This window comes from Mchenga conophoros, linkage group LG22 (genome assembly GCF_057382185.1).
Source record: "Mchenga conophoros isolate Kocher_MC1m ecotype Shallow Benthic linkage group LG22, M_conophoros_male_GT1.1, whole genome shotgun sequence".
Classification (NCBI taxonomy): Eukaryota; Metazoa; Chordata; class Actinopteri; order Cichliformes; family Cichlidae; genus Mchenga; species Mchenga conophoros.
This window is the reverse complement of record NC_140546.1, coordinates 7733118-7745220: the sequence shown is the minus strand read 5'-3', so window position 1 is coordinate 7745220 and position 12103 is coordinate 7733118. Positions and strand designations below refer to the sequence as shown.

At 36.0% G+C, this 12103-nt stretch overlaps 1 protein-coding gene across 3 annotated transcripts in view; it reads left to right on the top strand.

Annotated features, from left to right (window-relative positions):
- The window catches only part of LOC146548722 (class I histocompatibility antigen, F10 alpha chain-like), a 40047-nt gene extending 32520 nt beyond the window's left edge, over positions 1 to 7527 (top strand). For all 3 annotated transcript variants that reach the window (XM_085263052.1, XM_085263051.1, XM_085263050.1), the window contains 7 exons: positions 1089 to 1349; positions 3090 to 3368; positions 4650 to 4952; positions 5440 to 5535; positions 6367 to 6384; positions 6556 to 6624; positions 6948 to 7527. In XM_085263052.1, coding sequence (XP_085119178.1) covers positions 1089 to 1349; positions 3090 to 3368; positions 4650 to 4952; positions 5440 to 5535; positions 6367 to 6384; positions 6556 to 6602 — 1004 coding nt within the window. In that variant the 3' untranslated portion in view covers positions 6603 to 6624; positions 6948 to 7527. The remainder of the gene's footprint in view (positions 1 to 1088; positions 1350 to 3089; positions 3369 to 4649; positions 4953 to 5439; positions 5536 to 6366; positions 6385 to 6555; positions 6625 to 6947) is intronic.
- The last annotated feature ends 4576 nt before the right edge of the window (positions 7528 to 12103 follow it).

The following is a 12103-nucleotide window of genomic DNA, read 5'->3' as shown; positions in this document are numbered from 1 at the left end:
TGCAAAGATATAGGAAGTAAAACTTTCTGTAACAATTTTAAGCTTAAAAAAATCTATAAAAATAATATAAACAAAGAAGAAGCATCGATATGCTTCAATCAATTCATATAATCTGTAATCAAAAATTGAAATGCAAAAGAGAACAACTCACTTCAGAGGTCATGCTGCGTAACAAAAGCAAAACAGATTAAAAAGAATATGTATTTTGTTTAACAATGAAAACAAAATAAAAATATAGTTAAATTAAAACCTATAATGCGTTCAAACCATCAATCATGAAAACTGAATTAAACTAAACTGAAGGATAAACAGACAAAGAGGGAGCTGAGTGTAAAAGCGAAGCTCTCAATTTACCGGTCGATCTACGTCCCTACCCTCACCTATGGCCACGAGCTGTGGGTAGTGACCGAAAGAACGAGATCGCGGATACAAGCGGCAGAAATGAGCTTCCTCCGAAGGGTGGCTGGCCTCTCCCTTAGAGATAGGGTGAGAAGTTCGGCCATCCGGGAGGGGCTCAGAGTAGAGCAGCTGCTGCTCCACATCGAAAGGAGCCAGCTGAGGTGGTTCGGGCATCTGACAAGAATGCCCCCTGGGCGCCTCCTGGGTGAGGTGTTCCAGGCATGTCCCACCGGGAGGAGGCCCCGGGGCAGACCCAGGACACGCTGGAGAGATTATATCTCTCGGCTGGCCTGGGAAGGCCTTGGTGTTCCCCCGGATAAGCTGGAGGAGGTGGCTGGGGAGAGGGAGGTCTGGGCCTCTTTGCTTAGGCTGCTGCCCCCGCGACCTGGCCTCGGATAAAGCGGATGAAGATGGATGGATGGATGGATGGATGAAGGATAAACAACAGTTTTAAAATTTTCTGTGAATAATCAGGTTCAAACTAGAATTTGAAGTTTTGAAGAAAAGAGGATCAGAAAAATGACATTAAAGACTGAATATATATTCATAAATCTATTTTGTGTTTTTTGAAGGGACAGCAGGATTATTACAGGATGTCCTTAATGTGCTGTAGTTTTTCTTATTGTGTTATTTAAAAAATTTATAAATCTGTGTTCCTGAGATCTCACAACATTAACTGTTTCTTACAGTGACCCACTCGCTGAAGTATTTCTACACTGCGTCCTCTCAAGTCCCAAACTTCCCAGAGTTTGTGGTTGTTGGGATGGTTGATGATGTTCAGGTTGATTATTATGACAGCAACACGGAGAAAGCTGAGCCCAAACAGGACTGGTTTGCCAGCAACATAGATCAGCAGTACTGGGAGAGTCAGACTGCAAAAAGGAGGGGTGACCAGCAGTGGTTCAAAGCCAACATTGAGATTGCAAAGCAGCGCTTCAACCAAACTGGAGGTTTGTTCATGTTTCATTTTTACTGATATTTGCTGTTAATGTTTTCAGTGTGTTTTGTTTACAGTAGTAAACAGGTTTGCACACATTAAATGTTTCATTCAGATTACAGATTAAAATTATTAACATAATAATACGTAATAAATGTAGAACTACAGTCTGGGAAACTTTCATTTAATCCAAACAGCTTTAATGATCATGTTTGTATGAACTGCCATAATTTAACTGTTTAGTTGATCAAAATAATCAAATAATAAAGATAAATTCATGATATTTGAAGTTTTCGGTTTATATTTAGGATTTTTTACCTCTGAAACCTTGATGGTTGTTTTTGCTGCAATTTCTTAATAATCGATTATTCAGAAAATAATCTCCAGAGAATCAGCTGGATCTAAATAATCAGTCTGAAGTGTGTTTGTTTTACAATTATTGTGAACCAATATTTGACTTTTAATAAAAACAATCCTGGACTGAAACTCTCCTTCAGTGGAAGCTTCTAGAAAGACCTCAGGACAGTCCGGTGTGTAGTTTTCCCGCAGTTATACGATTTTTGTTAGAACGATAGGAGGCTGCAGAGTTTCAGAGGATGGAAACTTAAACCCAGGATCAGGATCTGAGTTTGCTGCTCAGGATCCATCTTACTGTGTTTGTCTGTTCCTGCAGCTCACAGGAAGTCGCTCCGTGTCTCAGTTCAGACGACCCTCACAAATAATCACACGTTGTAATAAATTATAGAAAAAGAAAATATGTCAGACACCATCAACAGCATCTTAGGATGAAATAATTTATCATCTAGCTGAGATGTTAAATGTGCTGTGATGGCACAGTTTTGACAGCAGTTTTTCCAGATTCCATTAAACACATAATAATAATAATAATAATAATAATAATAATAATAATAATAATAATAATAATAATAATAATGTTATATTTAATACAAAACAGTAGAATCAAGCAGGGTTGACTTTGTAACAGGCTGAAAGTAGAGACAGCTCAAAGGCCCGTTCACTGTCCACGGCCTCTTTATGAATGGATTTAACTAAATGCATGAAAATAAAACATTCAGCCCGTTTTCATGAGGAAATGTTTTCAGGATTATCTTTCATTAGCAGAGGTTCCATAAATAAATCGGTGACAAATTCAAAGCTACAAGAAATTAACTGATTTATCAAAAATTATTTCTTGCATAGTCAACAATGATGACATGAAGCATTTGCTGGAGCCTGAAATGCTGTAAGTAGAACTCCAGATTAGATTAATGTCACATGATCATATTAAACAGAGACACCTCTAGAAAAACCTCAGGACAGTCTGGTGTTTAGTTTTTTTTTTGTTGGAGGATTTTGTTGGACTGATGACGGCTGCAGACTTTCAGAGGATGTAAATTTAAATCCAGAATCAGGATCTGTGTCGGCTGCTCAGGATCCAGCTTAGTGTGTTTGTCTGATCCTGCAGCTCACAGGAAGTTGCTCCACCTACAGCAGCATAGATAACCTGTGCAGTGATATCTCTGCAGGCAGGACGTAGATGTGCTAACGGGAGAAAATGAATTCTGGTTTTTCCCAGTGTCTTTTTCTAAAATCTACATTGTTAATGATGACTGGTTTTAAAAATCTTCCAATGAGACAAAAACAGCCATAAATGTAGATCCTCTATATGTTGATCACGTCTCTGTGTCAGTATAAGACTTTAGTGCAGCCTCTCTCTGGTTCACTGCAGTCTTTGTCTCTGTTTTTCTCTCAGGTGTTCACATTTACCAGCAGATGTGCGGCTGTGAATGGGATGAAGAAACAGGTGAAGTGAATGGATATCACCAAGAAGGTTATGATGGAGAGGACTTCATAAGCTTTGACCTGAAGACAGCGACATGGGTCGCTCCAAAACAACAGGCTGTCATGACACAGATGAAGTGGGGAAATAACAGAGCTATGATGGCTCTGTATAAGTACTACCTCACCCAGATTTGTCCTGAGTCACTGAAGAAGTATGTGAACTATGGGAGGAGCTCTCTGATGAAAACAGGTAAAATCTACGACCAGAATTAGATTGTTAACCAAAAGTTATATGTCTCAGTTTATTACTTTATATGATATTAAATTAACCTTTTCATGCATGAATTATGAAAACCTCAATCAGGGCTTTTTTTTCTTGAGTATTTTTATTCATCATAAGGCATGAAAAAAAGATTTTTCAAGTACTTTTCATTTTTAAAGAGTATTTTTACATGTCCACTTAGTTGTACAACAAACATTTTGACTTATGAATTTGACTATATATATATATATATATATATATATATATATATATATATATATATTTTTTTTTTTTTTTTTTTTTTTTTTTTTTTTTTTTTAAATATTTTATAACAGTATAACAATTTATGTAACAACTATAACAACTGTAACCCTGCCTATGGAGTGACACATCAGTGTTCAATGTAGTGGTTTATGTGCAAGTTTACCATCATCACTGACACAAATACAAGAAAACAGCCTTTGAATAGTTGTCCACTGTAGTGACCCCTATGTGTGAAAGGGTTAATATAATTGCACTTTGCGTGGCCTTTTGACACATTTTTTAAATTTAATATAATTTTATAAACTACATCACATCAAAAAAAATTGGTATGGTTTTAATAATAATAGTAATGGGCGACCGTGGCTCAGGGGGTTGGGAATCGCATCTGTAACCAGAAGGTCGCCGGTTCGATCCCTGGGCTCTCTGTCCTGGTCGTTGTGTCCTTGGGCAAGACACTTTACCCTACTTGCCTACTGGTGTTGGCCAGAGGGGCCGATGGCGCGATATGGCAGCCTCGCTTCTGTCAGTCTGCCCCAGGGCAGCTGTGGCTACAACTGTAGCTGCTTCCATCAGTGTGTGAATGCGAGAGTGAATGAATAGTGGCATTGTAAAGCGCTTTGGGTGCCTTGAAAAGCGCTATATAAATCCAATCCATTAATAATAATAATAATAATCTTGTTGGTTGTTGGTCATCATAGCAGATCATCTTCCACAGTTTTAGCTCTGATATACTCATTTCTAATCCTTCTCACTCTTTATGATAATTTTAATATCATCAGTTCTGTCTCCTGTATTTGTCTCAGTGCCACCATCCTCAGATATTAAATCACAGCAGGTCTCACTGCCATCTTGTAAACCTTCCTTTCCACTCTTGCTCGTCTCCATCCACTCCACCTTGTCTGCACTCTCTTCTTCACGTCTCGTCTGCACTATGCACCTCTCCAGCTCAAATACAAGTAATAGTAATAATACAGAAAGAATGAACTGTTTGTCTTTACTCCACAGTTGTCCCCAAAGTGTCTCTCCTCCAGAAGTCTTCCTCCTCTCCAGTCACCTGCCACACTACAGGTTTCTATCCTAACAGAGCCGAGATGGTCTGGAAAAAAGATGGAGTGGAGCTTCATGAGGGTGTGAACAAAGGAGAGATTCTCACCAACAATGACGGGACCTTCCAGATGAGTGTTGACCTGGATGTCTCATCAGTCAAACCTGAAGACTGGCACAGATACAGATGTGTGTTTCAGCTCTCTGGTGTGAACGAGGACATCATCAACAAACTGGACAAAGCAGTGATCAAGACCAATGAAGGTGAGTTTGGAATCAGGATCAGATGAGTGATGAACATGGGAAACACACACTTGAATTACTGCAATACCCTGTGGTTCATGTTGGATGAGAAAGTTTGTTTGCTTTGATATTCTTTCTGTCAGCTTCTGTCAGAATAATTTTAAGACCTAAATCAGTTTAGACCAAGTTGTGTTTTTCCACCACATTTTTTCCTTGCTGAACATTGATGAATATAAAACATGTTCATGTGTGGCCACTGATTATCTGACTAATGGACAGTTTTAGAAGATTAAATAGTAAATTGGGGAAAATGTATATTTTGAAACATATGTTCAAATTTTTTGGCAATGTATTGAAATTTAATTTAATGGCAGAACTTTTATTGTTGGAATGAAAACAAACATTAGTGAGACAAATATGTAGTGACCATAAACGAAGCTCTTGTACATGATTGTTATCTGATTGGAAACTTTTTGTTCTCACCTTTTGTTTGTTCTGTGATCCACAGGAAATTCCTTCTCCCTGATCATCCCTGTTGTTGTTGCTGTTGTTGTTGTTGCTGCCATCGCTGTGATCGCATTCATTATTTACAAAAAGAGGACAGGTGAGAAACAAACTTCCTGGATGTTTCTTGTATAATGCAAACAACAATGATGATAGTAAGAGTAATATGACTTAATTGAAGTCATTATTAACAGTTTTCAAAAGAAAACAAACAATGCACACAGGATTAAACAGGTAACAACCAAAAGCAGTGTAAGCTGAGTCCTCAGATTAATATTAAAGTATTTTAACACTTTCTCTGCCAGCAGGATGATCAGACTCTTTTAAATCCTCAATATATTACAACAATATTCATTAATCATGCTTGTTGTGTTTCATAACTTGCCCCTTCATTTCTCTGCACTTGTAGATTTTTGTCCAGTTACTTCACTTTTTCTTCTTGTCTGTTATTTACTTTTTTCTGCATCGTTTTTCTTTCTGTCTTTGTGTTTTGTTTGTTTTTTGTTTTTGTTTTGTTTTTTAACACCTGAGCTACAGTTTGTGTGTCAGGGAACAAAATAACCACCAACTCAGTTATTGAAACCCAAACATTGTTTCTCTTTTCTTAACCATCAAATCTGCCAAACAAACACATCCTAAGGTACACCTTTACCTGCATTAGAAATGTGTACGTTCTCTACCTTCAGTCGCTTTACTTATAAATTTAACACGAGCACATTTTGTGGGAAAAGTCAGGATATATCTATAAACACATTAGTGAGTAAGCCCAGTGTCTATGTTTTTAATTTTACACATTAAATTAATGCTTTTGTCCAGATTACAAAATGAAAACATGAAATTATGTTTCATGCCCTGTACAATACATGAAAAAAATTGTGTTAACATTTACAACAAATTACTAACATGATGTATTTTTTCTTTTTTATTTCAGGCAAACGTCCCCCATCTCGTAAGTTAAAATTTGTCACTTTTCTCTAATCTCTTGTCTACACTAAATTAAAAAGAGTTTCTGTACTCTAATCTAAACAGTCTTTCAGGGCTGTTTCCTGTTGTGTTCGATTGTTGTAAAAGTGACAGATGAGAGCAGGATGTGGACTAACATTATGTTTCTGACCTACAGCTGTAGAGAACCGTGAAGTCAAGGAGCAAATGCTTCCTCAAGCCTAAACCACAAACAGCTCTGCACACAGTGAGTTACTTCATATTTGTGTCTCATGTTTTAGCTTTCTTTTAAAACTTATGTAAAATAGTGGCTGTAGTAAAATCTCCTTTTTAAATATATCCAAAAAAAAGTGCTTTAGTATAACTAAATCATATGAAGAGAAAGATGCTTTCAAAAGAACATTTCATGAAATGATTTAACAAAATGAAAACAAATGTGTTAATTCCATTCAGAAACATATGAAGTAAATACTCGATTGAATCAGAATTTTAGATCTTAATGAAACTGTAAATATGTTATTTGTGGATTTGATTTATCCTAACATTTATTTTATTTCTTTATGTCTACAGAGAACATGAGAGAAGACGTGTCAGCTCGTTCTTCTCCATAAACTGGAATTCATTGAATTCGTTGATTCGTTGATTGTTCACAGACTTTAGATCTGTTAAAAAGATCTAAAGTCTAAAATATAGTTGCAGATGCTTATTAGTCAAGATTTAATGGAAAGGAGTTTGAAAATGAGTTGGCAAATGTTTAACATATACATCATAATGGTGGCATTAAATTATTCTGAAGATCTAACAAAGATGTGACCACCTGGAGAGACGTAAAACACAATAAAAACAATATGAAACAATGGAAGCATCACAGCAGTCTCAATACAGTCATAATTAAACCTTTGTATGTTCATCTTCACTCAAACATATATTAGTTTAGTGTTTCTGGTTTTCTTGTAAATTATTGAATCACTCATGAATGCTGAGATTCCCTCACTCTCAGTGATAAAGGAATCATAATAATATATTTCTAAATCTTGTACGTTTACTTAAAATTTGATTTAAAAGACAAACTTGTGTTGAATTCCAGGAGACCTTAAAAGATTTTACTTTATATCTGATTTATTTCTTAATTAATAAAGATTATGTTTATTCTCTGTTGTTTGATTTAAGACAAGTTTTGAGTGTTTTTGATTTTAGAGTTTAGTTCAAGTTGAGATTCTGGAGGTTTGTGTGGGTTATGTTTTTAACACATTGGTGGGTTTGTTTCTGTTTATATATCACTAAAACTGCATTGCTCTTTCTCTCCTTTTTGTACTTTTGCTTTTCAATAAAGTCCCAAATAATCCAAATTTCTGTGACTTTTTTTTAAAATAAAATGTACACTTGGCTAAAGTTTCATGAATCCAGCCCAAATATTAATGGATTAGCTAGAATTTAACTTGTGATAGTAGCTCAGTAAGCTTAGGTGTAATGATGCCAGCTCCAGTCCATTAAGTGTCCTCGTGACAAAAGTATTGTGTGTGTGTTGTATTGTGGTTCGATGTTTGCTTTTGTGGATGTTTATTTTTTTCATTTGGTTTACCAACACTAGACTTGACAATTTGCATATGATGAAGTAACTGACCTCACAGCCCATTGTTCCTTCAGTGGGCTGGTTTCAGCTATTGTGCAAATGCACTGTTTATGGGAAACCTGCAGTCAGCTGAGACTGAAGAAGTCACCTGGATGAGTGACGAAATGTTTCTCCCACTGAAAACTACGTCCAGATGAACAGAATCAACCTTCACACTTTATAGACTTGTGCTATTCCAGAATGGTCGCCTGAATCAGGTAGAGTATAAAAGGAAGCCAGCTGCTTTTAGAGGGCTTGGGTTCTTTGGCGTGTGTTGGCACGTAAACTCATACCTTATTTAATAAAGACTACCAGTTGATGGCAAAATTGAATTCCAGTCTCGTGCCATTTTGTTTGAACTGACACATGACCGCCAGCCAGCTTGACGGAGTTTAAAAGAACTGTTAGTGCAGAGATTTTGAAATAATGTTTGCCGAACATTAATAATCAAGGCTTCTTAAAACCAAATGGTGTTACATCTATAGCCACTGTTTGGTGTTTTAACAGTGTAAGGCTTGAGATGCTCTCAGCCACATGTCTCAGATTATTTTAGTTGCTGATAGTTTAGCAGAAAATCTACACTGAACCCTTCAAGCCAGTAGATCCACAGTATGAATAAATATAATTGTAAACAAAAAGCAAACTGATAACAATTTAATGATTCAGATTTAGTCCTGTGAAGTTTACATTTATGTGTATTTATGCTTTACATATATATCACATATATAATTCATTCAGAAACAGACTTTGCACATTCAAAACATGAGAGGACAATAAGTGCTGCGAAATTATTTATATTTTGAGCTAAATGCTCCTTCATCCTACAAGCAAAACTAATTTCCATGTGCTCTGAAGAGTGACAGTAACAAAGCTTTGTTAGAGCAGCTGCTTCACCCATGAGTGGCTAAAGTATTTGGAATATGTGAGGAGTTATCTGCTAAAAATAGGTTAGTTCAGATGCTGATGTACATTCATTTTGCAGATCTGCCCTTTTTCACTCTTTGTTGTGTTGAATGCTTCATCCACTTTACAAGTAGTTATAATATGTTTGTTCATTTTCTGTTTATTTAAAACACCTTTCGTGGCTTTGTCCTTAAAAATAAGAGCAATTTGACAGAAATCACACCAGATAAGATGAATCTCACATTTCATCTCAAAATATAAAGAACTCTGAAAAAGTCATGAGCTATGTGTCATTTTTTAAAATACTTTATTAGAAATAGGTGTAATGATTTATGGAAAAATGAACAAACATACAAACAAAAGTATAAATTCAGTATATGAGGCAAAAAGAGAGTCTGTATAATTCTAACAAGCTTGAAAGTGAACATTCGGTATGATCGTCTTTAACAAAGACTCTTGGGCAGCTTTCTTGTCATTTCCTTTATGAGGTCTTCAGGAAGAGTTCTTCAGACTTCTTGAAGGATGTTTAAAGCGTGAAGCTATTACACAGAGACTATAGACCATAAACTAGAGACAGTTTTCTATGTAAGTTTTCAGCTCATAGCTCTTTGGGAATAAGAAGAAACACTTTGAAAGACTTTCTAAAAGCCTGGAGAGTTATTGATAAAGACTAGTTAAAAATTAAAACAAAGTCTGGCTCTTTGAAAGGAAAATATAAAGAAATAAGAATAAGGGGCGATTCAAGAATTTAACACAATATTGAAATTTCCTCCTAACTTTGAACTGTGTATCTGTCTCTTGTATAATTTTGTATTGTATAATAGAGTAGCTATTGTTCTTTACATTATTTACAAGGACAGTTCACCCTGCAAATTCACCCCAAGGTGAGACCATGCAGTGCTCAGAGAAACTACATGATAAAGAGTAAATAAAATAAAGAGCTATACAAATCTACAGGTATCATTTAGCATGTTACTGTACATGTTAAGGTTTATGAGTACAATTAGAGAAAGACTGAACAAATATGGTATGTTTGGTTAGTTGTTAGTTGTCAGGTGAAAGTCTCCTCCTCCTTTCTAAATTCCAGTGCAGATTAAGTTTTAAAGTTTCAACAGAAAATACCAAAGTGGAAATGTTTGGCCTTAATGCACAGCACCATGTTGAGGAACGAATAAATAAACACAGCATATCAATTGTCAACATGGTGGTGGAGGAATGATGATGCCAGCTTGTTTTGCAGCCATGGGAACTAGACACGTTGCAGAACAGACACCTATATGTTCACAACCACATCATGTCCAATTACGAACCACAATCTAACTTCTTTAGACTGTAGAAAAAAAAAGAAAAAACACTAAACCAAGGAAAAACCATATAATTAAATCAGGTGATTTGAACAAGGAACCTCACAGTCAACAGTGCTGAGCACTGTACCTCTGTGCGTTCAAACTGGAAAATCACACAAATTTAATAATTTGTTTGTCTTTTGTCTGTGATTGTAAATGTGAGTTACCAGAAAAAGCAATCCATTTAAAAATAATCCTGATGGACATTTTTGACAAATATGATGCAAGAAAAATGCTTTGGGTGCCATACAGTAAGTCTTGGCCTTTGCCTACAGCAAATTATTGAGCTGATGTACAGATGGTATGTTACTGTTTTTGTGTTATTTGTTTTTCACAAAATTAAGTCAAATCTTTACATAGAGCTGTGATTTTAAGTCATCATGGTCTTGAACGAGGGAATTTAAAATATATGGGCCTACTGTTCTACTGCATGTTAGCTGTAGTTATGCTGCAACAACACAGGATATAATCCAAGCAGCAATGATCCTCTTGTAAGTAGGAAAAACTCCACCTGCTGATGTGACTGTCCAGCGTTTGGCTTGAAAATATTCTCAAAAGAAGTGTTAGCTTTATGTGACTAGGCCATGAGGAAAGCATGAATCAAGCTTTATGCTATAACTGCCTGTAGAACAGCTGAAGCTGTTCTTAGATTTTACTGGTCTGTGTACAATCATACAAATTTAGCATTGCCAGCAGATTGTTGTCAGGTTTGTTCCTAGTCGGTGCTGGTCTGCAGTGTAATGAAAAGTCAAACTATTATTATTTTGATTAGCTTTTATATAAGTATGAGTGCAATAGCTGTAATTTTTTAATATAAAGCCCAAAGTGATGTTAGTGCAAGTTATGGAGAGAAACAACATCATGGAGAATCAACAATCTGGTGCGTTATTAAAAAGAATGAATGCACTGACCAGCTCGTCAACATCAAAAGGCCTGAAAGACCGCAGAAGACAACTAAAGTGCATGAATGCAATAACCTCAAAACATCTAACAAAGCCAATAACACTTGATGAGTTAGGTAGATCATTGTCGTGGTCTGCAGTCTAGAGAACCATTAATGTAATTAATTAATGTAAATACAGAGGGTTTACAACAAGGTACAAAACACTAGTTTTACTCAAGAAAAGGAAGACTTTCCCAGAAAACATGTAAAACAGCGTGCACAGAAATGTAGAAAATAAAATAAATAAATCATTGGACAGATAAACTAATGGTTATACCAGAATGATGGGAAAGGAAAAGAGAAACGGCTCATGATCACAGCACATCATCTAACTAGCGCCACTAGTGACAGCTCACAGAAAAAATACTGAAGTGAAGACGTCTATACTCTGCTCAGTTCAGCTAAATGCTGCAAAGCGCCTCAATACAAACAGATAATAACACAATGCTGACACATATGCTACAGCTCCATGATTCCAAACTTGCATATATACTTTTTAGAATTGCCTTTTGTGTCCCCACCACTGCATTATATTTGTAACTCTTTTTACATTTTCTTCTCAGTCCTGTTAACATGCTGTGTTCATGTAAGCTTTACATCAAAGTGCACGCCTAAAACTTTAAAATGACAGATAGATAAAACAATATTTGCTTATATGTTTCCTGTTTAAATAAACTATTTCGTTTTATTTTCTATGGAGAGCTGAAATCCTCATGTAGTAGCCCATATTTGTGCCTGCTTAACTGCTTCTTGCAGCTGCTTTTAAACAGTCTGCACACTTCCTCCTCTCTTACAGATGACTGTATCATCTGCAAAAGCTGACTTTCCTATATGCCTAGGAATTTGATCAAAGATATATTTAATCTTAATTAAAATTACTAATGGCTCAAACAATCTTCCCTGAGGAGTTCCATTCTCAGTT